Here is a 25,939-nt window from a genome sequence, read left to right as displayed (position 1 = left end):
TTTATTCAATCAAAAGTCACAAAATAAAAAGAATTAGCACTGTGAAAGGTTTTGCCCCAAAATCAAATGGCTTCTCTCCTGTATAACTAACCTGTTCAGACTTAATAACTGCAGTGCCTCCCTAACTCGTCCGTACAACCTATTAAATCCAATAATTATTAACTTCTTACACTGCATTTCTTACACTGTACTTTAATTTATTTTTCTATTTGTATCTTTTTTTTGGCCTGTTTTATTGTCATGAACGATTTGAATTGCTCTTAAATGTTTTTTATTCAAATTGCCTTGTTGCTAAAAGGTGCTATAGAAATAAAGTTCCCTTGGCTTGCCCTACAACCTCAGCATGTCAGTCAGCCACCAGGGCAATAGAGAACACCTGTCTGTCTCGGAAGGTTAACATGTATGTAACATCAACTGCATGGCGATCTCGCTATTATATTGCAGCAAACTAGGGGTGTCCCCGACTAAGGATTTACACATTCAAATCAGAATTGTCGAATCTTTCTATAGTCTAATCATCTATGTGTGTGTGTGTGTGAATGGGTTGGGTTGGGCACGACACTAGTCAGCAGGAGGGTAACATGTAAACCGCAGGCGTGTATGGACGCGTATTTTGCATCCGCCGCATGCATAACTGTCTCTCTTTTGGGAACTGTGTAACCTGGCTCAAGTGTGCGCATTAATTCTTTAAAACCTTCACCGTCCACAACATTCACTGGCCTCATGTCGAGTGCAATAAACTCTGCAATTTTGTCCCTGATTTCTCTTTTCCTTTTCTCGAACAATGGCGGTCTCAAATCTAGCTTTCTTTGAGTTAGTTTTGGCGCAGCTCCGGTACTACTACTACTACTACTACTACTACTAGATGAACTGCTGTCGTCAGTCTGATACTGTGGGTGGATCTAGAAAACATATTTTAAGTCCCAACATATGATATTGCTATTTGTAAATTAAAAGCGCCATTATATATGAAAGAGTGAAACGTCTTTATTGGTAATAAACTTTTTAAGTGGAAAGCCATGTTTGTTGTTGACGAGTGGTAGGACATGAGCTGTTGGCACAACTTGCATTTTACTTTTTTTGGATCATCTTTTATCTTTTACTCTTTTGAAAGTGCAGCCACACTTTAGATTTTCTTTTTCCAGACATTGTTAAGTAACGTTAATCCCTGCCGCCAAGATGCTCCTCGTCTGTCGCGGATCAGGGAAAGTGAAACTTAAATATGTCACAGCGGTGGTTGGATTTACACACACACACACACACACACACACACACACACACACACACACACACGTAAAAAATATTTAGTGAACACTTCTTTCTTTCTTTTCACATTTTTTTTTTACAGCATTATCATAATTAAAAGGCTGTATATAACTTAATATAACCGTACAAAACCAGTAGTTCTGTGTGAAATTAGACATTGAGCACCCCCATTTTGCCAAAATGGTAGGATCCTTGTTTCATAAAAACACCCGCGAAAAAGAGATTGGTGGTCGAATCAGGCTCCGCGATATCGATGCATCGAATCTTCGACTATTCGGGGTCACCCCTACAGCAAACATTGTCTGCGTGAAGTTTTGAAAAGTGTAACCACCATGTCCTTTACCGGCATTGCCGTGTCTCAATGTAACTTTGACAAACTGCAGAGGCAATGTAACGTTTGCTTTGTCTGCACCGCACCTCTGCATGTGTGTCGGAGCTGAGCCCGCTCTCTGTGAAAGATGCAGAGAGGACAGAGAAGCTTGCGCTTACACATTCTAAGGTACCACAATTTACCAAATTTGATTTATGAAATGGTCCTCGATAGTACCAATGTAATTCTGCACTACACTGACATCGTGAGATTGTGGGATGAGATCTCGTCACACCTCTAGTTACAAACCAACTGTAGATGAAGTGTCCCAAGGCTTCAGACTCACTTTTTTCACTAGGAGCACAGGAGAGAAGGTCAGCCCTTGTAATTTAGTTCCTCCTTAGCAAAGGAGTAGGCAGTGTTCAATTTCAACATCATCTCTGCCTCATCTGCACTCTGATTTACAGCCTCTTGTCTTCTAAAAGCAACCGGCAGTGGCGTTGCTTTTTCATTTATTAACATGTCACGGCATACTCTATGCTTGAGGCTAAGATTGTGTTTAACTAGTGTATTGTGTTTAAGCCCTGTGTCCCATTAAATGACTTAACTTATTAATCCTCCCCACCTACACTAGGCATGGACAACAGACTGTTCCTCATCGTCCTAGTTGCGACACTGTCCTGGATAGCTATGGGTGACTCCACGACACCAGCAGGAAACAATGTGACAACCTCGGGAGTTATCAACGTGACATCAGCAGCACCGGGTACAAACGTGACATCAGCAGCACCGGGTACAAACGTGACATCAGCAGCACCGGGTACAAACGTGACATCAGCAGCACCGGGTACAAACGTGACATCAGCAGCACCGGGTACAAACGTGACATCAGCAGCACCGGGTACAAACGTGACATCAGCAGCACCGGGTACAAACGTGACATCAGCAGCACCGGGTACAAATGTGACATCAGCAGCACTGGGTACAAACGTGACATCAGCAGCACCGGTACAAACGCGTGACATCAGCAGCACCGGGTACAAATGTGACATCAGCAGCACTGGGTACAAACGTGACATCAGCAGCACCGGGTACAAACGTGACATCAGCAGCACCGGGTACAAACGTGACATCAGCAGCACCGGGTACAAACGTGACATCAGCAGCACCGGGTACAAACGTGACATCAGCAGCACCGGTACAAAGACATCAGCAGCACCGGTACAAACGTGACATCAGCAGCACCGGGTACAAACGTGACATCAGCAGCACCGGGTACAAATGTGACATCAGCAGCACTGGGTACAAACGTGACATCAGCAGCACCGGGTACAAACGTGACATCAGCAGCACCGGGTACAAATGTGACATCAGCAGCACTGGGTACAAACGTGACATCAGCAGCACCGGGTACAAATGGGACAGTTCCCCCACTGACGCCTAACACCACAGTGGAAATTCTTGTGGTAAGTGAAGCTAAAAAACTAGGAGCATAGTGGAACACTATTCACATTTATTAATGGTGTTGAACCATTTTTATAGTTTTATAGAGTGTCGTCTAGACCTACTCTATCTGTAAAGTGTCTCGAGATAACTCTTGTTATGATTTGATACTATAAATAAAATTGAATTGAACATTATCAACGTGTACATTTCCCACTCATTTAAACTATTCCTTCGCAGACACCTCTTTCTAGGACACAATGCGGGACGAAACAGCTCTGCGTGGCTGAGCCCTTGCAGTGCGACCCCTCTACACCAGGATCGTGTTTCTTTCTAGCAGCCCAACAGATGGACGGTAACAACTTTGGGTTTGGGCTCGCAGGAGTGTCAGATGGCTACATCGCTGCCTCCCTTTTACCTTCCGGCACACAGGTATGTCTAGTTCTGTCAATCACTCACAAATCAAAGTGCCATGAAGTCTGTGCTCCGAAGCCAATCATATAGTGTGTTGAAGTCATCTGTGTAAACAGGTTATATTTACAGTTTCTGGTTTTGCACAACAGGGAGGAAATGTCACAACCTATGTCTGTGCAAACAACGGGGGTGTTGTGAAATTCTTCAGCACTTTCCTCAACAATGGTCAGCTGACTATGACAACGGTGAGTTCTACTCAGAGTAGTGGTGGGAGTAGAGCTGGATGAGGATATGTTTATTAGTCTGTTCAGGGTTTGAGATTAAGCTTTTTTTTTAGCCACTTGCCCTTCAGAAACACCAAGTGGGAAATATTGATTCAAGCTGCAGCATACATAGCTGGTCTGGTTATGAATTTGTACGTCTATACTTTCATTTAATGTTCTTTTTGTACTACATGACAAATACTAAACTGATACGTAACATTTAATGGTTCAATCAGTCCGCAAAATGCCACACATAGCTTTTGGAGCCTGCAGCTCAAGCAATATCAAGTCAAATCATCACCATCTGCATGGTACACATATTTTTATATTAATGTACCACTGAAAACGCATCTTCTTGGTCATCTGTTTTAACTGTCTTTGCTCTGCAGCTGAATGTGAACTCTGTCAAGGGCAGCATCAATGGAAGTAAAATTCAGTGTACATTTGCTGCCACTGTACCAACCGCAAACACTAGAGCATCGGGTTACTCAATCGGGATCTTAACTGGACCTTTCAACAGCAGTAAGGCAACATATTAGAGATACACATTCACACACAAATCACATGCAATTTTAACAGTCAATTAAGACCTACTGTTACAGATACTATCACAGATAATATATTATTATCTACCTATGTGCTAAAAAAAATATGAATGATCTTTTTGTCTTTTGCTTACATTTTCAGCTTCTGGTAATCTGGGAGCCCCCATCACACGATTAAGTAACACTGTTGGAAACCTGGCAAATCTTAACACCACCGTCACCAATAACCTCAACACCACCGCATCCCCCAGCACGACTGTCACAACCAGCCACGCCATTACACTCCAGCAATCTATGATGCAAGGTAAGCATAAGAAATAGGGATGTTTCCCTTATGAGAGCGAAGTTGTCCAAAACGTGCATTTGAACAACGCCTTATAAATCTTTTTTATCCATCTTCCCCTATAGCTATGCTGATCACTGTGGCTGTGCTAGGTCTGGCCATGCTATGAGACACCTGAAATCGCCATGAGTCAAGACAAGAAAACCATACCTTCCCTATTCTTATTTGTGTGCTACTGTATATGAAGACCTCACAGGTGGATTACTAAAAACAGTGCATTACAGAATATTATGATCATGCTTTGTTTTGTATACACTTACTGCAGCTGAAAGTAGGAGTGGTGGAAGGAGGACACTCTTCTACAGCCTCCTGACTGCTTTTACATCTGTGAAGGATCTGAAACAAACATTACATTTTTATGAGCTTTTAATTTAATGTGTAATCCATTTTGTGTACGGTTTGTTTTTTTAAACCATAAGACTGCTGGATTTCTGTCCTACAAGCTACTTAATTACATGCAAATACATTGACCATCTGCCTCAGGTGAAATTCAGTCTTTGAATGGTCGGAATGGGATACAAATGAGAAGCACTTTAATTGACAATTAAAACACTGAGTAAGCAAACATCAAATCATAATCAAATGAACCACTACCTGTTTTCACCAGTAGATGTCATGCTGTATACAAATGTGGGGTTTGGAGTTTGGTTACCTTTTAAGTCCACATTACTACTGTCATGCAAAACCTCATGACTTGGTAACAGGAACCTTCATTTTATTTTTTTTTTTATAATTATTAAACTGTGATGCCAGAAAAATATCTGATAAAAAAAAAAAAATTTCAAAAGTGCATTAATGTAAAAGCTTTTTGGCAAAAAGCTAAGGAACTAATGAAGAACCTTTTGTTAAAAGATGCTATTCTTTTGTTTGCCCTCAGAATAGGCAGATGTGCCCTTATGAAGGACCATAATTAGCTTTGCTTTGCGTGTGTCACTGCACATTTCCATTCATGTGTTATGTTTCTGGTGACACACACAAGACAAGCAAATGGCAGACGTGTGTTTGCATTATGTAATTATTATAATGGTATTCTCTTTTGTGTCAATGTATATACTCACTGTTGAATATTCAAATGATTTTACAATGAAGCCATCATTGGCTGATATTTTCAGGTATGTGTGTGTGTGTACGCGTGCATGTACACAAGCAAAGAGCAGTTGTTGATTAAGTGTTGATACCAAATATTTGCTAGGCCTGTCACGATAACAAATTTTGCTGGACCATAAATTGTCCCAGAAAAGATTGCGATAAACGATAATATTGTCGTTGAGAAACCATTTTCATCTAATATAATGATAATGGCATAATAATAAATAATAATAATGCAGGTACACCTTTTCAAAGATCAATAAACTTTTATTTCTAAACAATATTTAACACTGGAACTGGAAGACATTTTAAATATCCACAATATGTCTTTGATCTCCTTTAGTTTGTTATGTTGTCTTTCACGCTGTTGTATAGCTGTGGAATTGCCGTTTGTGACACGTATGTTCTCCCAGGCAATTCATAGGCTACTGGCTGTCACATGTTTGCAGCATGAGTGTTTGTGCGACAGACTACAAACTCTGTAATACATTTAACAATTATTTAACACTAAATATTAAATTTAAATATATAATTAATAAATTAAATCTATCTATATGGCTATCTGCCACATAGCGATTAATTGATTTATTTACTATCGTGACAGGCCTAATATTTGCATATTGTATTATGTAACAATTGAGTTTTATTACATAATTTTGAAATAAATGTTTTATGCAAAATGATTAAATTGATTATCGAATTAGTGTATCACCAACAAGGGATTTGAAATTATCAAAACTGTTAATGTTCTGTAACTTTGTTCATTTAAATTCTCCTGACATTATTTTTCAGCATCCACTGAGCTTAATAAATGAGGAGAGGCAAATAGCAATACTGTATAGCTTTGGAGGGATTACCTCTACCTTTTTAGGTTTTTTGTTATTATTTTGTGTTCAAATATGTAGAAACAATTCAGACGTTTCCATCAAAAATAGAATTGTAGCGGATTTAAAAGTAGACAAACATAGTATCACTCTGGGGTCAAGTTTCTATTATCCTCTAAAAACTGAATATATGTTTTAGCAACAGCTGGCCTGGTATCTAGGAATATGTTACAATCTCCCCAAATTTACCCCAAATGAATGATACAATCAAATTTGCTGATGATACAGCGATTGTAGGTTTGATACGGGACAACGATGAAACCAACTATCGGGCTTGGGTAGAACAGTTTATAGAATGGTGCAGGTCCAGTTGTCTTCTGCTAAACACAAACAAAACTAAAGAAATTATATTTGACTTTAGAAGTGGGGGCTCGACCCACCAGCAGATGACTATAGAGGCGCAAGGGATTGATGTGGTAGAGGAGTATAAATACTTAGGGACAATAATAGATGCTAAGCTATCATGGAACACCAAACACTGATGCCATTTATAAAAAGGGTCTGCAGCGACTGTATTTTATGCGGAAGTAGAAAAAGACATGATGGTCCTTTTCTATCGCTCTTTTGTTGAGAGTATTTTGACTTTCTGCTCCATTGCCTGGTACTTGTCTTTGTCAGTGACAAATAAAAGTAAATTACACCGGATAGTTAACATGGCCAGCAAGATTGCTGGACTTCAGTTAAGTTCTTTGACCAAGATCTGCAAATCTAGGGTAGTGAGGAAAGGACAAGCTATTTGCGGTGACGGGCTACATCCCTATTTCAGGCGTATGAGGTGCTGCCATCAGGCAGAAGATATAGAGTGCCGTCCTTACAAACCAACCGGGCTTGCAAATCATTCATTCCTACCAGCATTACACTACTAAATAAATTAGGGAAAATAACTTGATCCTTTCTGGGTAATAATACTGCATGTTGGTATAATATTAAAACGCCACTGATGATGATGCACCTTACTGTTGAAGCCCATTTGTGCTAATGACATTGCACTTTGCTATTTTTTTATGTATGATGTGGAGATATTTGGGATTGTGTATTGTGGTTGTGTGGGGGAGGGAGGGGTTGGTGGTCTTGTTGTTGTCCGTTGTTTATGGTCTGTTGTCTGTCTATTTGATGAGCTGTATGGTGCAAGATGAATTTCCGAAAGGATCAATAAATAAATAATATATAATATTATATAATACAATAAATAAATAAATGTCTATCTATCTAACGTTAGCTACCTAACGGTAGCCATGTCATAGCCTAGCAGACACATGCTTATCAAAAGCATGTAGCTAGCTAGTTTAGTTAAATACTTTACCTTACTTTAGCTAATTGTTGCCCAGTTAACAAAACCAAGTAAGCGGTAAGTAATTTCCAGAAGAAACGACGTCTTGAGTAAAACTGGGCTGGAAGTGAGAATGTGTTTACACTCAAGGTTAACGTTACGCATTTCAGCTAGTTAAAGTTGTGACGTTAGCTAGGAGCTGTTACAATAGCTAACAAGTTCGTGTGTGACTTTGTTACACAGCTATTTTTTCTGATAGATAGAAACCAAACAAGTCACCTGACAACACTTACCGCTGTTTTTAGGATATTTTCGGGATAACTTGATGACTATTCAACAAACAAAAAAAATATATTATGTGGGCTGCACATCTAACGTTACGCCATTTGCCAAATTGCTACTTTTTTTTCAGCAAAACAAAGATGGTCGCCGGAAGTGACATACGCTATTTTATCACCATCGATTACATGAATGTATTGAGTGATAATTAATTGTAAAAACTGTATGTGTCTTTCAAATTATAATAGGCCTACTGTGGCATAAATCAAATAGTGTACCTAATAACACTTAATTTTAGATAGCTCCACATAGATTTCCTGACAAGTTTGGATGGTTCATGAAGGTTATCATATTGCTGTTTAATAATTTCTGACTTTCAGTTTTTTAAATACAATGTTCAGTCTTTCCCTTCATACTTAAATCTAAAAGAATAATGTTAAGCTGATAAATGTTCATTACTTTCGTGAGAATAATGGGAGATTTTTTACACTTTTGGAATCATTACCCTTTAAAGCATATTTTTATGGGACCTTAAAATTTAACAAGTTTTAACATAAAGAAGGCAACACTCAAGATATATCAACAGTTTTAAGCCATTTTTCATGTTGTGGCAAGTATGTTGTAACTATTAGGAAAGTAGATATTATAATGAGCAGAATAAGAAACAAAAGAATAATCATCTATAAACTAAATATATATTTTTACTTAATATGGGTGCATTTCATATTAATGGCAATTTCTACTGTCCGTTGTCCACATTTATCTTAGGTTTTGGGATACATTAAAAATATATTTAAGAAGAAACACAAATTGTAAATACATGTGGGTAATTTGCTGGGAGAAAAAATAATTGCTTTGGGGAAAAATAGTGACTAAATAAAGTTGATGAATGCAGAGCTCTGTCTTCTTTCCATATAGACTAAATAAATTACTCAAAAGAGGCAGGCAAATATTGCGTGTCCATATATTTGCTCATTTGCATGGCGTGACGTGCGTGACTGCTTTGCTAACAGCTCTGAAGCCACATCCTATTGACAAACCTGTAAGATTAGAGCAGAAACAAGCAGCCACATCATCTATTTGTCGATTGACAGAAACTTAATCGGATAATAAATTGTTTCAGTTGTTCACTCAAAGCAAAAACATTTGCTGGTCTTTTAATTTGCTGCTTTTCTGTGTTTCAAATAATTTTGAATTGAATAGGTTATCTTTGGGTTTTAGACTGTTGGTTAGACAAAACAAAGCATTTGTGAAGAACTTTTCTCACAATGTTTTTGACAGTTCAATGACTAAAGGATTATTCAAAAGAAAATCAGAATAATTTAATGAATATTAGTTGTAGCCCTACATAACATCACAAATATAAAGCTGGATTTATCTTTAAATGTTAAAAAATATGTTTTTGCTTTCAAACCTGATATCTGGTACAAAGCACAGCCAGAAACATTTAGTTAAGGCATAAATATGTTAATAAATCTATTTGGCAGATACATAATAAGCGACAGGTGGTTTTGGATGTCTGGCAATTCCATTCGTTGTTTATGGTCTGTTGTCTGTCTATTTGATGAGCTGTATGGTGCAAGATAAATTTCCGAAAGGATCAATAAATAAATAGTATATAATATTATATAATATATTATAATAAATAAATAAATGTCTATCTATCTAACATTAGCTACCTAACGGTAGCCATGTCATAGCCTAGCAGACACATGCTAATCAAAAGCATGTAGCTAGCTTAGTTAAATACTTTACCTTACTTTAGCTAATTGTTGCCCAGTTAACAAAACCAAGTAAGCAGTAAATAATTTCCAGAAGAAACAACGTCTTGAGTAAAACTGGGCTGGAAGTGAGAATGTGTTTACACTCAAGGTTAACGTTACGCATTTCAGCTAGTTAAAGTTGTGACGTTAGCTAGGAGCTGTTACAATAGCCCAAGTTCATGTGTGACTTTGTTACACAGCTATTTTTTCTGATAGATAGAAACCAAACAAGTCACCTGACAACACTTACCGCTGTTTTTAGGATATTTTCGGGATAACTTGATGACTATTCAACAAAAAAAAAAAATATATTATGTGGGCTGCACATCTAACGTTACGCCATTTGCCAAGTTGCTACTTTTTTTTCAGCAAAACAAAGATGGTCGCCGGAAGTGACATACGCTATTTTATCACCATCGATTACATGAATGTATTGAGTGATAATTAATTGTAAAAAATGTATGGGTCTTTCAAATTATAATAGGCCTACTGTGAATATAAATCAAATAGTGTACCTAATAACACTTAATTTTAGATAGCTCCACATAGATTTCCTGACAAGTTTGGATGGTTCATGAAGGTTATCATATTGCTGTTTAATAATTTCTGACTTTCAGTTTTTTAAATACAATGTTCAGTCTTTCCCTTCATACCTAAATCTAAAAGAATAATGTTAAGCTGATAAATGTTCATTACTTTCGTGAGAATAATGGGAGATTGTTTACACTTTTGGAATCATTACCCTTTAAAGCAGATTTTTATGGGACCTTAAAATTTAACAAGTTTTAACATAAAGAAGGCAATACTCAAGATATATCAACAGTTTTAAGCCATTTTTCATGTTATGGCAAGTATGTTGTAACTATTAGGAAAGTAGATATTATAATGAGCAGAATAAGAAACAGAAGAATAATCATCTATAAACTAAATATATATTTTTACTTAATATGGGTGCATTTCATATTAATGGCATTATTTCTACTGTCCGTTGTCCACATTTATCTTAGGTTTTGGGATACATTAAAAATATATTTAAGAAGAAAACCAGATTGTAAATACATGTGGGTAATTTGCTTGGAGAGAAAATAATTGCTTTGGGGAAAAATAGTGACTAAATAAAGTTGATGAACGCAGAGCTCTGTCTTCTTTCCATATAGACTAAATAAATTACTCAAAAGAGGCAGGCAAATATTGCGTGTCCTTATATTTGCTCATTTGCATGGCGTGATGTGCGTGGCTGCTTTGCTAACAGCTCTGAAGCCACATCCTATTGACAAACCTGTAAGATTAGAGCAGAAACAAGCAGCCACATCATCTATTTGTCGATTGACAGAAACTTAATCGGATAATAAATTGTTTCAGTTGTTCACTCAAAGCAAAAACATTTGCTGGTCTTTTAATTTGCTGCTTTTCTGTGTTTCAAATAATTTTGAATTGAATAGGTTATCTTTGGGTTTTAGACTGTTGGTTAGACAAAACAAAGCATTTGTGAGGAGCTTTTCTCACAATGTTTTTGACAGTTCAATGACTAAACGATTATTCAAAAGAAAATCTGAATAATTGAATGAATGTTAGTTGTAGCCCTACATAACATCACAAATATAAAGCTGGATTTATCTTTAAATGTTAAAAAATATGTTTCTGCTTTCAAACCTGATATCTGGTACAAAGCACAGCCAGAAACATTTAGTTAAGGCATAAATATGTTAATAAATCTATTTGGCAGATACATAATAAGCGACAGGTGGTTCTGGATGTCTGGCAATTCCATGAAATTCACCAAATGGCCACTAAATCGTGACCCCAACATAAATAGTGTATACAAATTGTGAACTTTCATTCCTACATTATATATGCTTCAATATAATTTGTGTAAGATGTGTTTTATCCCTCAGTAGGATGTACAGTACCTTGTATATTTGATTATTCTATCACTTAGGATGGTTGTGTAATGTGTAACAGAACTGAACTATGAATAGCCATGTTCACCACATCAAAGGTAGTTACATTTGCATTAAAACAACATAAAATGGGATACTGCTGCATATTTATTCTGTAATTGTCTGATTGACCTTGAGGTAGGACAGAATTAAATCATAAAATATGCAAGGTGTCTCTTTGGAGCCAGTATAAATAAAGCTGCATGATTAAACTGTTGGACTGTGTTTTATCACCCACCCATCAACCCCATCCTCCTCACCACGCGGACCAGGGCTCTCTTATACAGCAGCAGTCAATGTGGTGTGTGCAGCAGTAAATACATGGAATACATACGAATTACAGTGCGTTACTTTTCGTAGCTATAGGTACAAAAGTATGCACGAATGGTTCATGAGAACAGCCTGCTCAGTTGCGTCACTGGCAACCCATTTTCCAGTGGGATTTAACCCTTCTGGGTCTACCGATTAACTAACAGAACAACCCGAAAGGCTAAACAGCTAAACAAGGTAACACGCGTCTCTAAATTATATAGTGCATGCATTAGTGTAGCAGAATCCTGTCTGCTAAAGTAGCCTACTAGAAACTAGAAACTGACTTAAGATGCACGGATACAATCAGAGGCAGGGAAATTACCTGGTTCTTCTTGCCCTTCTTGCCAGGTGCTGAGTCATCATCACCTTTACCCAGCACTGAAACCCCAACAAATGATACAAGATTCAAAGAAGTCAAATTTGGTCAAATGCTTTCGAAACCCAATATGTCACTTTTTTGTCCTTAATGTTTTTCATAAACTAGAATCAATCAGGAAAAAAAATTAAATCTCATATAGGCTAGTTCCAACACATCGTAAAAATGTTGTCACCCCTGTTGGACTTAAAACATTGCTCTAGTCTTTATAAAACTGAACCTGAAACAAATGTGTATTTTACTAAACCATATCGTATTCAAGCAAAGATAGGTGTTTGCCTCTATCTATTGCAGGTAAGCATGTGTAAATAATAACATTAACGATGGCTGAATTCCCTTTTGCTGATTTGATTTATTGCATACTTGCTCACTCACACTCACATGAATAAAACAGAGCCATAGTTAGTGTTGTATGTTCTTTTGTTGACAAAAGGATAGGTAACTATAAAAATTCAGGTAAATAATAGTAGCACATACAGATCAAATATAAGTGATAGAAAAACCTATATACGTACATATGGAGATCAAGACAATGAGAGTATTAAAGGACAATTACGGGCGCCCATATAGCTCAGTTGGTAGAGTGGGTGCCCATATAGAGAGGTTTACTCCTCGATGCTGCAGGCACAGGTTCAACTCTGACCTGCAGCCCTTTGCTGCATGTCATTCCCCCTCTCTCTCCACTTTCATGTTTTCAGCTGTCCTGTCAAATAAAGGCCTAAAATGGCAAAAAAAATTGATACCATAAAAATAAAACTGGAGTATATATATATAATTTTTTTTTTCAGTAAGAGGTTTTGGGGGGGTTCATAATTTTTAAAAAGCTTGTTACTTATTTGTAGTTTTTGTTATTGTAGTGCTTTTCCTACTATGCAAAGTCAAATGTCTGCTGGGATAAAGGCCAATTTTTTATCACCTGTGTCTGCACAAGCTCCTTTTCCTCCTCTTTCCATTATCACACAATAAACACAGGGAGGTGCTGTTGAACCATTGTAGTGGATGTTCAAAACTGACTCTATTCCTTCACTCATTACAGCAGTCCAAACACAAACCATAGAGGTTAAATGTAGCAGTGGCATAGCAACTGTTGTTGTTGTTATGGGGCAAAAAAAAGCTATAAGACATAAGAAATAGTGAGTAATGGCAATTTCAGCCTTTTGTTTAGGAAAAAGTAAGTCTCCATCACCATGATATGAACAGTTCTCCATGCATGACATGACATAGGTAATTTTAATGTTCTGTCTGAGGTGACTTAAGTCCTTTAATGACAAAATGACAGCTGTTATGAAAAGTTGGTGATCTTGAGGACAATCCCCACTCCAACTGTGTGATCACATTATATAGAGCCCAACAACTTTGTAAGTTTGTTACTGAATGATTCACATAAGATCAAACACTACAACTTTTGAACAGCTGAAACTTTGCTGCGTGATGTAAATCATATTCCCAGACAATTTTAATCCCATAAATAATGTACTGCATTTTCTATATGTATGAACCCATCAAGCCTGGCTAACATATAATCAGAGAATAGCTTTAAAGTGGCTCTCAACATGAACTCCAGTTAATTGATCATGTTGAGCACTACTTAGCAAGTTAAAACAGAGGCTAACCCTTTCTTATGTGACTCTAGGGGAGCTATCTAAAGTCTGAGAAAATAGCCCCTGATGATATCATAAGGGTGATCTCGGTTTTGGCTCGGAGACGTTGCATATTTAACAGAAAGCGGTCATGGAGTAACTAGGTATATTTACGCAAGTATTGTGTTTAAAATCTACAATTTTGATATAGCCTACTTGTATTTCACTTGAGTATTTCCATTTAATATTACTTCAGAAAAACTTGTGGGCTACTTTTGACAACATTTATTTAAAGTTACTATGTCTAACTTTTAAATGTTTCTGGAAATGTGTAATGTTCCATCTGATGATCATAAATGACCTGTAACAGCAAACAAGACTAACAGTTAAAAATGTAATAATGCCTCTGCCCGGTCCGATTTTTCCCGCAAAGTCACAAAATGATTTACGGCAGGTAGACAGCACTACAGACACACATTGAAAACAATTTGAATACCTCTTCCACACCTGATGAAAGATGGTATTGAGCTGCATTATTTGTGAAATTTAGGATCCAGCGTTTTGAAGCTGACCCTTTTTAAAATTTGTCTCTTACATGTCTACGAATGTTGTGGAAGTCCAATACTATATCGTTGGAGTAGGCTAGCCCTTTAACCCTTATTTGATGTCAAATGGGCGGCAACAGGGAAGAATGTAGCCACACTACCAACTTCATTGAGACAGTATACAACATTCAATGCTGGAGTAAAATCCACTCCACAAAAAATAAGCTATTTGAAAATGTAATTTAGTGTGTGTTTGTTCCCTATCTGTAAACATGGTAACGGTTTTATGCCATAATGAGACATTTTGGAGCATGCAGGCTATACACAAAACACGTGCAGAAACAGATTATAGCAGCTCTTCTGTGAGTAAGCTATTTTCAGTGATTGCACCAGCACTTTTCATCATAATCAGCCACATTACGAGCAGACTTAATTATCTCCCTGCTTATGAGAATAAAGAACGTGCGATCTCAACAATAAAACATCAGAGGTTTAGGCTATTTTTGCAATTACGCCTGGGTGGGGTAAACGGCTTTTCATTGTCTATTCATTTAAGTTACTCTGGGGGAGATACACGGAAAGTTTGAGTGCAGAGAGTGACTGTAGTGCTCTTGTTAGGTGAGAGGAGGGGAGGGGAGGGAGGTGGGAGTGCGTGGGACTGGCGCAGACGGAGAGGGGAGGGGGAAAGTGCTGTAGGACATTCCCAGGCTGGGAAACATAGCGGAGAGTGAGAGGGAAAGACTAGAGAAGAGGACTATTTGCTTGAATAAAAAGGGGGGAAATTGCTTAAAGGGGTAATGTAGGCTGTTTGATAACGACCGTTTTTGCGGAGAATGCGGATAGGAAGCAAATGCAGGAAAGGAGCTGAGGACTATGTAGGAATTCCTGACTGAAGTCATGGTAAGTCCTACTTTCTTAAACTATGGAGAACTCAAGTTTGTCTAGAAAATGCTAAAAGTGATCTAACTTTTCCAATATGAAGATACACGTGTCCAAACTCCTCCAGAGACTCAACTTTAGTCCTAAAAGGCTGATAGTGTTTTCCTATGGCAGCACTTTATAAATTGTGTCTACCTTAAATTTCCTTTATCTACCTATCTATCTATTCACCCAGGCTTCAACTTCTAAAACTCAAAACAGCTAGGATCACTTTTAAAAAAGTACACTTTAATCATTCTCATGAAGGCATGTGTTTGATTTGGGAAGAAGCTTAAATCAGCAGATATAACTCCCAGTTTACAAAGTTGTCCAATCCCACTAGCAGCAAATTACAATGACATGATTTAAGTAGTGTGATGTTGGTGATTTTTGTGGTTGACTTGCCAATGGAATCAAAAGGCTCTCTGTTGCATCTCTAGGGATTTTGTTTTACCATCCCCACCCACTCGTGGTCTGATCAGTGACATACAGAGGCAGAGATACAGGGAGATGAGTCAGACGGGCACATGCATACATATAAGAAGATACATCAAATTATGATTAAAAAAAGAGAAGAGATTAACAAAGAAAAATTTGGATCATATTCCCGCTTCTGTGTGTCGGGCAGGGTGGAGCAGTTTGGCAGGGAGAGCAAGAGAAAAAGTGGAGAGAAAGGAAGAGCTGGAGTGGGAAAACGGAATAAAAGCAGAGGGTAGGGTTACTTTTTTATTTTAGGAGTCTTGGACAGCAGCAACAGTGGTTTTAGTGATGCCGCATTTTCCACATTGGACCTGGGAGAAAAGAGAGAGAGAGAGAGAGAGAGAGAGAGAGAGAGAGAGAGAGAAAAAGAGAAAGTGGGAACAAGGGATGGCATGGACTTCAGGGAAGGAAGAACATGTGCAGTACAGTTTCATTTTCCTCTTTAACCAGTTGGGAAAGTTGAGGGTGGAAAACAGCAACAGATGTACACACAAGAATACATAGCGTTACAGCAAAGTAGAGAAATGGAACATTTCCTATAAACACCAGGCTCAAAAGAGCAACACCTTACAGTAACAGACCTGTGTAAGCTCTAGGAGTGAACTAACAACCCTCCAAACATGTGCCCAAAAAGTAAAAACCTTTAAGACATGAGGAATGTGTGCATGCATACTCGCTCATGGACAAACATGACTGCTAACACATGCACATAGGTGTTAAAATGCATCATACAGTACCGTGACACACACAGCAACCTTTGCCAAGAGTATGTGACAGAGGGTATTTCCATTCCCTCTGTCTGGTGAGCTCTGATTTTGAAACTCCAATGGGGTGTACCAGTCCTCAAGTCCGGCCAGCGGGTGGAAAAGAAAGTCTGATGAAAGTTATTGCAAACGATTCTCTGTGTTTGTTTTAACCTGCTTGGAGTACCAGGCGGGTGGAGATAACAGCAGTAGAACAATCCAGACAGGGTCAGCGATATTGTCAATCACAGGAATCTTTCTTTAACTGAGTTTCCTGTGATTGTCAAGACTCTCTGCTATAAACAGTGCACGCAGACTGATGTTGGATACTTTTCAACGCAACTATTCGCCGATTATGGCTGCTTCATTGGCATCTTTATTGGGCATCCATGCAGTTTGTTTTTTCTTGTTTATAATTTGCAGTAAAATCCAAAATATAGCCATAAACATAATCTGGAAATCCTTCGATCTTGAGTTAAAGCTGTTATCAATATTTTCATTTGTTTCATTCATGTTTCATTTATTTTCATGTGTAACGCAACAAGTGTCAAGCCCACAGAGAATTATCACCCGACTCTGTAGCTCTAAGGAGCATTTTAGCGTCTTTCAGCTCATTGTTTTGGTTTTGAGGCCCACAACTTCGTCTGTTTTGGTTCACTCTCACAGCTCTCATCAGCTTTGTTTTTTGGCCGCAGCAGAAAGCTGTTTTTAGTGGAAAAGCTCAGAAAAAAACATTCTACGCTACCTGCCCGGCACCTGGCAGCAGAGAAACACAGTCAGCAACTAGCTGGTGAAAAAAAAAAGGAACATTTAGCTCCTAAAGAACCACATATTTCCCTCTTGGTTGTTAAATTAGACTGAATCTGAGCTAGAAGAAGGTTGCCAGAAACTCAACTCCAAATGAATGCTAATGTTGCTACGTGTGAGATGGATGTGTTAAGAAGCAATTGTTTGCTAGCACGTTCACACGATCAAACGTCAGCGTTATCGGGCCGACATCTCTAAAATAATTGACAGAAACACAAGCGTGTGATCTTACAGGTTGTAAACAAACCCTCATGTTAGTCAAACATATTTTTCAAACGGTAAAAGTATTAGCCAAATTGTCGTTGTCACTGTAATAACATGCATCACAGTTTACACAAGTACCTGCAATGAGGGATTAACAAACCAGGCTATTCTCAATTTCAGTTTTACCTCCAAATACAGTGTTTTTTTAATGAAATGGCAAAACTGTTGGCTTGTTTACAACCTTGTTTGCAACGGTTAGAAAGTATAGTCCAAGCTACAAAAAAGCACCCAAGCTGTAATAAACTAGAATTGGCCTTTAAGTTTTACTCTTCACCACCCAGCTACAGTATCTTGCTAGTTGCTACATCTATATTGATGTGATTGGACAATTATGCATTATACATTATACACATGCACTGACTTCACTTCACAGTCTTACCCCCAACCCCCGGCCTTTTTTCTACACCCCTACTGTGCAATATTTAATATTTAATACTTTTGATAATACTGAAACAATTTCATTACTGTGCAATATCATTATTTGACACTGCGTATCACACTGTATACAAACCATATTTATCTTTCTATTTTTATACATGTATATAGCGTCTCAGAACTGTGCACCTTACCTCCCCCCCCTTTTTCTTTTTCGCTACCTATTTTATTCCATGTTGTTACATTTCTCTTACGTACATGTTGACACTGGAAAAGGAGTTGCTTCAATCTCGTTGTACATGTGTATAATGACAATAAAAGGCATTCTATTCTATTCTTAGCCTAGCAAAAGCTGAGCTAGGTTGCCTCAGGAAATGAGACACACTCAAAGAGCAATAACTCCAATAAATGTGACAAAATGCCATTCTCATTTGTCACTGACAATGAGTAGACAATGAATGGAGGCTGTGTGAAATCTCATCTGCTGTGAAATGTGCCTTTACCCTATTCAGCAACAGACTGTAGCACTTAAGTAGTCTGAAACAATCTGTAAAGAAGCAGTTTGACCTACTGTGGGTTAAGTTAGATTATACAGGAAGATTCAGGAGAGGAAATCACTCTCCTCTTTCTTCCTCTTCATCCTCATTCCCTTTGTCTGTCTGCATCTTTCCTTTTCCTGTCTCCCCTCTTCTTTTCTGTTCCCTCTTTCTCTGTCGGCATCTTTCTCATTTTGCCCCTAATCATATCATATTCTCTTTCTGCTCTAACTCTCTTTCGTTCTTTCTTTCTCCGTCCTTCATACTGTATGGGTCTACATCTGGTTTCTATCATGGTTGCTGCTGCTCTTGTTTCCCATCGATCTCTCCCACCGGTCAGCCTCCTCCTCCTCCTCTTTTCTTTTCTCTTTCCCTTTTTCTGTCTGAACCCTCAGTCTCTGTAGAGCTGTCTGGTTCTCTCCATGTCTCTCTGTCACAGTCTCTTTTGCAATCTGTTGCTCAATTCACTCACACTTCAATAATCTGAACTGACATGAAGAACAGTTCAAGTGCTAGTTATATTTCAAAACCCCTTGAGTCTTCTCAATTCTATTACCATTTTGTCTATCCTCTTTTTCTAGACATCTTTCTTTCTTTTTTCTGGTTTTCCCTCTGTGCCAGGTCTGTATGGACGACTACTTTAGCTTCTTCCGTTTCAGTCTGCGTACACAAGAGAAAGACAGGAAGTCTGACGCAAGAATGACATGCCCTGATTCTGTACTGTGTCCATATCCGACACAAACACAAGGATACACATTCATTCACACTGTACTGATTGTCCTCAGCGACACTCCACGTGCCGTATGAACACACACACTTTTCCACTTGATTATTTTCCTATGCATACAATGTCACCTGGGGGATTGTGACCGGTATTTTTGAAGACAGGACATGTGTGTTTGTGATCTGTGACAGCAGGCAAAAACAACAAGTAACAACCAGCTTGGTGTAAGAATCTTTTTACAGTCAAATTTTTTTTAACTCAAGTTCCACTTACTACCTTCTTCCAGAAGTTTTAAAGTGCTCATATTATGCTTTTGGGCTTTTTCCCCTGTCCTTTATTGTGTTATATATCTTTTTTGTGCACGTTATAGGTTTACAAAGTGAAATATGACATATGCTAAAATAATAAAATGTCTTCATAAAAGCTGTGCAATCTTAAACTTGACTGCATGAAGGTTCAGATGTAATACTTTGCATTAGCACTCTTTTAGCTAGAAGACATAGTTATTTAGTAAAACCCAACAATTTGACTCCAAACTGTACCTATTATTTCTGTACACTTTCTCCCAGAACGATCACGTGTTTTCAAAGACATGCACTTAGAACAAATCTATTAACTTCTTTAACGAATCAGAACACTCACGCACTTCTCTGTTGAAAGCTATTCTTAGCATGCCTAAAATGAACTAATGTCATATGTCTTGTTAAGCTCCTAACTCAGATCTGTTCCTCATCATCTTTCTAGTTTGGTTTCATTTGGTGATAACGTGTGTACAGCTAGTTCTCCTAAAGGCATTGGCGATTGTGCTGGAAAGTCAGTATGCGGTATCGATTATGGGATGTGAAAACAAAGGCTCTATTCCATATTCATGGCATCACATTATACATATGTGCAGATTTATCCAAAGTGACTTACAATAAGTAAAACCCCTGAGTGCATGAGCGTTAAGTATCTGATTGAAGAGTAACTGAATTACACCTATAGTCCCCTAACGAAGAGGCACCAGGTTTTTCCATGGGAGGCTCCCTTGCTTGGAGTCCAAAAGGAAATTGAATTAACAAATTTCATCGAGGCTGCTTTGTTTCATATGTGCATGTATGGGGCTGTGATCGAAAGGAAGAGTGACTAATTGCATTAGATGCACTGGTACTGTAAAAAAAACAATTTTACTGGAAAATATTTAATATTCACTTCTTTTTTTTTTTTACATTTTCATGATTTGGTGGAAAAGCAGCATCACTCTTTTCCCCCTCAATTACACATCATCCCTTGTGTATTTGAGTGATTGTGCTTCCAGACTGAAATTCCTTTCTTTGGATTTTAGCAGTGGAATATCCTGCTGAAAGCTGTACAAGCATGCAAACACAGAGTCAATGATAAGGAAATAAAATAGGGAGAAACAGTGCTGGTGGCATACAACTGTACATCACACATCCAAACCAAATATTGCTGCAGGCAAGCTCCCTACAAACGAAATGTGGTTTGGCGACAAACTATATTAACGTCCTCTATTGGTCTCATAACAACTGCATTACGTATCAATTGACGCCATAATAGCATAAAAACTTAAAGGTGCCCTGCCATACAAAACTGTTTTTACTTGTATTTTTTGAAATATGTTAGGTCCATATGTGTTTGTGCAGCACATTCTCACACCCAACTCGTAAAATAAGGACGTTCGGTCAGGAGCCTTTTTCGTTCTTATTGACGTTAAAAGTCTCCTTTAGCGTCTCATGTAAACGTGCTTGGTCGCCACTATTGCAAGGGGAAAGGACGCCTCAAAAGCCGGGAAACGGCCGCGGGTGAAACGGAATCACGGAGGTAAAAACAATGGGGAAAGGACGCCTCAAAAGCCGGGAAACGGCCGCGGGTGAAACGCGACAATAACGGAATCGCGGAGGTTGGGTTTAGGAGAAAAACAACGGGGAAAGGACGCCTCAAAAGCTGGGAAACACAATGCCCCACGCTGGGCGGGAACCTGAGTCTCCTGAGTGAAAGTCTGGGGTTTTACCCATCCACCAACCCAACCATCCTTTTTACGCAGCAATTTTCCCTTACGTACCACTCGCTATAGCTCATTCAACTGCGGCTCTCCCCAGTACGTTACACAAATACGCCGAAGGGTGCCTTTTTCGTCGCATCAGACGCTGAAGGACACTGCCCAAACGTACTTATTTTACGAGTTCGGAATGAGAACGGGTTGGTTTGTGTTATGTTGTGAATGTGAAAATGAACTGCTACCTCCTTTGTCAGCTCTAGCCACTGAAAAGAAATAAGCAGAGAAATCAGGCCAATTACAGCTGGTCAGTCTGACATCATATTGCCTGAGCTCATTACTATTCATGAGCTCGCCCAGTTGGGCTGGGTTTAGGATGCTGATAGCCAGGCTCTCATTGGCTAGCTGTTAGCCAATCAGATTCAAACAGCTTAGCTTGTTGAATATTAATGAGAACTGGCAGAAATCGAGCTGAGTCTTCCTGCAGGCTTTTTATACCACGCTAGAATGGCTTGAAACAAGGTAACCAAGGCATTTTTTCCACAAAACATGTTACAGAGACCATGTTAAAACTTCCGACATTACCACAAAGTAATGAAGTACGTGTGGCAGGGCACCTTTAAGACCAGGGAACCGTCGCTGCAACGTTACAAACGTAACATTTGAAAAAGTAATATAGTAACCTTACCCCAACGTTGTGGTTATGTCAGCAGATAGTCATCATACGTTATGAATCTGTCCGTCGTAAAGTTATAGATTTACGTTGCTGACATGTCTACACGTCTTTGTTACGTTATTTACCATTCCACAACATTGTTGATTGGTCACTTACTTACTAAACCATGGCCATACATTTAGACTATGTGTATTACAAAAAGGTATACCATGGTCTTGTAATTATAATCTCCATTCTATCCTACCAATGGCAGGCCATTGCTACTGTAGCTTGTCACTAAGCTACATTGAGTTCAGATCTGCCAATCTCAATGTAAACACAAATGTTCAATAACATGATGCCAACAAGTATTCCAATGGTTTTAGGAAAGCTCCCCAAACTTGAGTGGCCTATTTGTACCCACACTTAAGCAATGAATGAGTGGTGCATTGGGTTGTTGTTCTCTGGTACAAGCCACATATTTGATCCTGAGGGGCTCTATTGAGCCATTTGGGCTCAAATTGCAGAGTTGTTCCCATTCAACTTGCATCTGTGAGACACTGTTGAAAGGACAGAGGCATTGTGCACAATTATATTGGCATTTACAGTCAGTCTGATGACACATAAAGAGCTGTGCCTTTGAGAAAACACACAAAAAGACATTAGTGTCCACTGCCATGTTTTAGTATTTGGTTTATATAGTGCTGTTGTGAATTAACTCAAGTCTTGTGGTAAAAAGGGCTTTAGTCAAAGAGGAAGTTCCTGCTGGCTAGCCTTGCAATTCCCTGAACCCCCCTGCTGTGCTTTTACTATACTCAATATGTTCTGTCAGTGAGCCAGAAGGCTGTTTAAACCTCTATTACAACCATGACACCTATTACAACATGCCCTCTGACAGGCTGTTGTTTACCATAGTCTACCCAATGAGACACCTCCTCCTGTATACGTGATGTAATCGTCTTTACATGAACTTGAATATGAATGACTTTACTTTTTAAAATGATGCAACATTTGTGTTCTGTTATAGAGAGTATAGAGTGTGTACTTTACATAAGACTTTAAAGCTTCAAGTCTTTGGTAAAGTTATGTTTTTGAAAATAAGTTAAATATATTAAATATATATAAATCTATAAATATATTTAAATACAAGATGAATATCTTTCAATGTAGTGATAAACTTGTTTCAAATGTGAAACGGTGCAAAGAGGGACTTTTTTCTGCCTTGTTTTAATCTAATGACTCTTAAGAGGGTTAATTACTTGGAAACTCGTATGGCATGCCAACCATCTGGCAAAGTTTTCATTTGTTTTTAGATAAATAAGAATGATTGGACATGTATATCCTTTGATAAAGAGCATTTTATGGGTGGCTTCCAAAAGATTGTTTACTAAAAAGCACACGGACTAACTAACATGACCTTAAAGCTGCTCTGCTTCTGGGAAACTTATGTAAGTTTTGTCATTTTTTATTTATTTTTTTCCAAATTGACGTATTTTCTGCCATCCAAAATTCTCTGTTACCATGGAAAAATAAAGCTGCATGAATTTGATACCCCGGCGGTGGCACTCTGCTGTTGCTGCTCTGCCATAAGGGCTGAAGTCACAGTTGAAAAATCTTCTTTGCAGCCAAGAGAGTGGATAGGAAACAGAACCTTACATCTCTTGTAAGTGACCCTGAGCAACCTGAGCAGAGCAGGTCTTCAGCAAGTTATACAGTAGATCTGATGTGGTGTTTTTAGGTGTCTTGCTCCGTTTATAAGTCTCAGATTTTCTCCTTCAGTCCCCCCAGTGACCGTTTTTTCTTCTGTTCCACCCTACAACTGCTTGTTCTCTCCTGTGCCTACATTTCCATTTCCTCCCTGTCTCTTTCAGACTCGGGTCAAAACACAATTGCAAAAAAGTCTTTACATGTGTTTCAACTTTCAACCTTAGTTTGAATAAGTGATTTGTTGAATTTATTTTGTCAGGGCATTTCAGGCAAAGTTGCGCAACTGGAAAACAGCAGTACTCTTGTTTGTAATACTCATTCTATCCTCCTCTGTGGCTAACCCCAAACCCTCTGTGTCCACAAAACAAACCCCAAAAATAATTTTCAATGCAGTTGAACCTAGGTCTTCTTCCATAAACTCCCACACCACCATCAGCTCATTCCCTCCTGGCCCCTCTTTTGCTATAGCAACTCTTTTCTTTTTCCAAACACTCTGTCCTCCCATTCTGGGGTTTTCTCCCATTGCTTTCCATCCATCCCCTCGGTAGTCATTCAGCACAATATGCCGTCTGTTGAAGAGAATCTCAGCGTAATTGTTGTCAGATGACATTCAGAGAGTCGGATGGAGGTGAGACAGAAAGTTGGGTAAAAAAAATAAAAGATGAGATGAGAAAAAAAGGGAGAAGGGAGCAAATTGAGGAAGAGAAGCAGATGGGAGGTTTGAGAGGAAATGTGAAGGGAGGGAGAAGGAAAGAGAGAAGTCGGAAAAGAGAGAGAAAAAAGTTGCAGGTTACCATGCCAACGGTCCATGTAGAAAAATAAACACTATGTGTTGCGTGCTCTGCTCTGTCACCCTCCGCCTCACAGGCCGGCCCAGTGTTATGATGTGTATGTGTGCATGAAACTGTGCATGCATAGTGTGTGCGTGAGTGTGTTTGTGTGTGAGTGTGTTTGTGTGTGTGTGTGTGTGTGTGTGTGTGTGTGTGTGTAGGGAGTTAACATATTGCAGTGGTTTGACTCTTTTGTTCTGGGAGGTTCTTACATTTACTGGGCCTTGGAGGAAATGTTTGACACTCCCCAGACAGACCATACAACAGGAAGTTAAAAGTAGTTAATATGTGTGTATATTTGTCTGTGTGTGTGTGTGTGTCAGCAAAAAGCGAGACAACCCGGCTGTTAAACACAAACACAGACATTCGAGTTGATTCAGCGTCCGGTCATGGATTAACCCTTTCTTACCACCTTTGTCTCTCTCAGGGTTCGGAGGCAATGGAGGACTGTGTGCAGGGGGCGCTCTCATCGCTTTATCCTCCCTTTGAGAGCACGGCACCACCCCTCCTCTCCCAGGTACATCTCACAAGCATGCACACACACACACACACCTTTATTCCAGTGTCACATCTTTTCAGCAATAAACAGGGGAATACAAATAATGCAGATTCAATTAAATGATAACGCAAAGTTGGAGTAAGTGGGCAAGGCGATGTCATGTGCAGATAACACTGCTTGCCCTAGATATAAACTGCTGCTAGAAGCCAACACAAACAACATCTAGCCAGCTGGTCAGTTATAGCCAAACCCTCTTCCTCCAACCAGCACCATTACGTGACATGTTTCACCAAAAGCTGCACACCATTTCTGCTTATAAGTCAATGGCAATCTCTTACAGGTGCATTGTTGGAACTTTTTGTAGGCTCTAATATCTCCAACTTAGTATTACAGAGTGCCACAGTCACATTTGTTTTTAGTTCTTTAAGCTTTGTTTCCATATGATTCCGTGGACTAAGGGGCCTTTGAAGTAAATCTTTTGGGCCCTTTGCCGTTAGCATTTATGGTAATTTGGTAATTGGTTTGTTCTAAATTGCCATGTAGCTTCCAATCAAATTTCTTGTTGCTACGGAAAAAGCTGCTTAATGACTTCATGAAAGAGGATGGATATAATGATGCAGCCTTTTTGATTACATGCTGTCTGGGTTGAGGAAATTCCTCCGCTCTTGAGCAAATGCATTTCAAAATCCATTTGATACACTCAAAACATGCGTGCAGCTTTAGCTGAAACAAAGGCTGCTCTTAGTTCACGAGAAGCTGGCATTCTGAACGTGAAATGGTTTT

At 38.8% G+C, this 25,939-nt stretch overlaps 1 protein-coding gene across 1 annotated transcript in view; it reads left to right on the top strand.

Annotated features, from left to right (window-relative positions):
* The first annotated feature begins 15,307 nt into the window (after nt 1-15,307).
* The window catches only part of arhgef40 (Rho guanine nucleotide exchange factor (GEF) 40), a 41,388-nt gene continuing 30,756 nt past the window's right edge, over nt 15,308-25,939 (top strand). The window contains exons 1-2 of the mRNA XM_028564472.1: nt 15,308-15,522; nt 25,085-25,174. Of these exons, the coding sequence (XP_028420273.1) occupies nt 15,520-15,522; nt 25,085-25,174 (93 nt within the window). The 5' untranslated portion in view covers nt 15,308-15,519. The remainder of the gene's footprint in view (nt 15,523-25,084; nt 25,175-25,939) is intronic.

The sequence above is a fragment of the Perca flavescens genome, chromosome 19 (genome assembly GCF_004354835.1).
Source record: "Perca flavescens isolate YP-PL-M2 chromosome 19, PFLA_1.0, whole genome shotgun sequence".
NCBI classification, from domain to species: domain Eukaryota; kingdom Metazoa; phylum Chordata; class Actinopteri; order Perciformes; family Percidae; genus Perca; species Perca flavescens.
The sequence above is the reverse complement of the archived record's forward strand: the minus strand, read 5'-3'. Positions and strand labels throughout refer to the sequence as shown.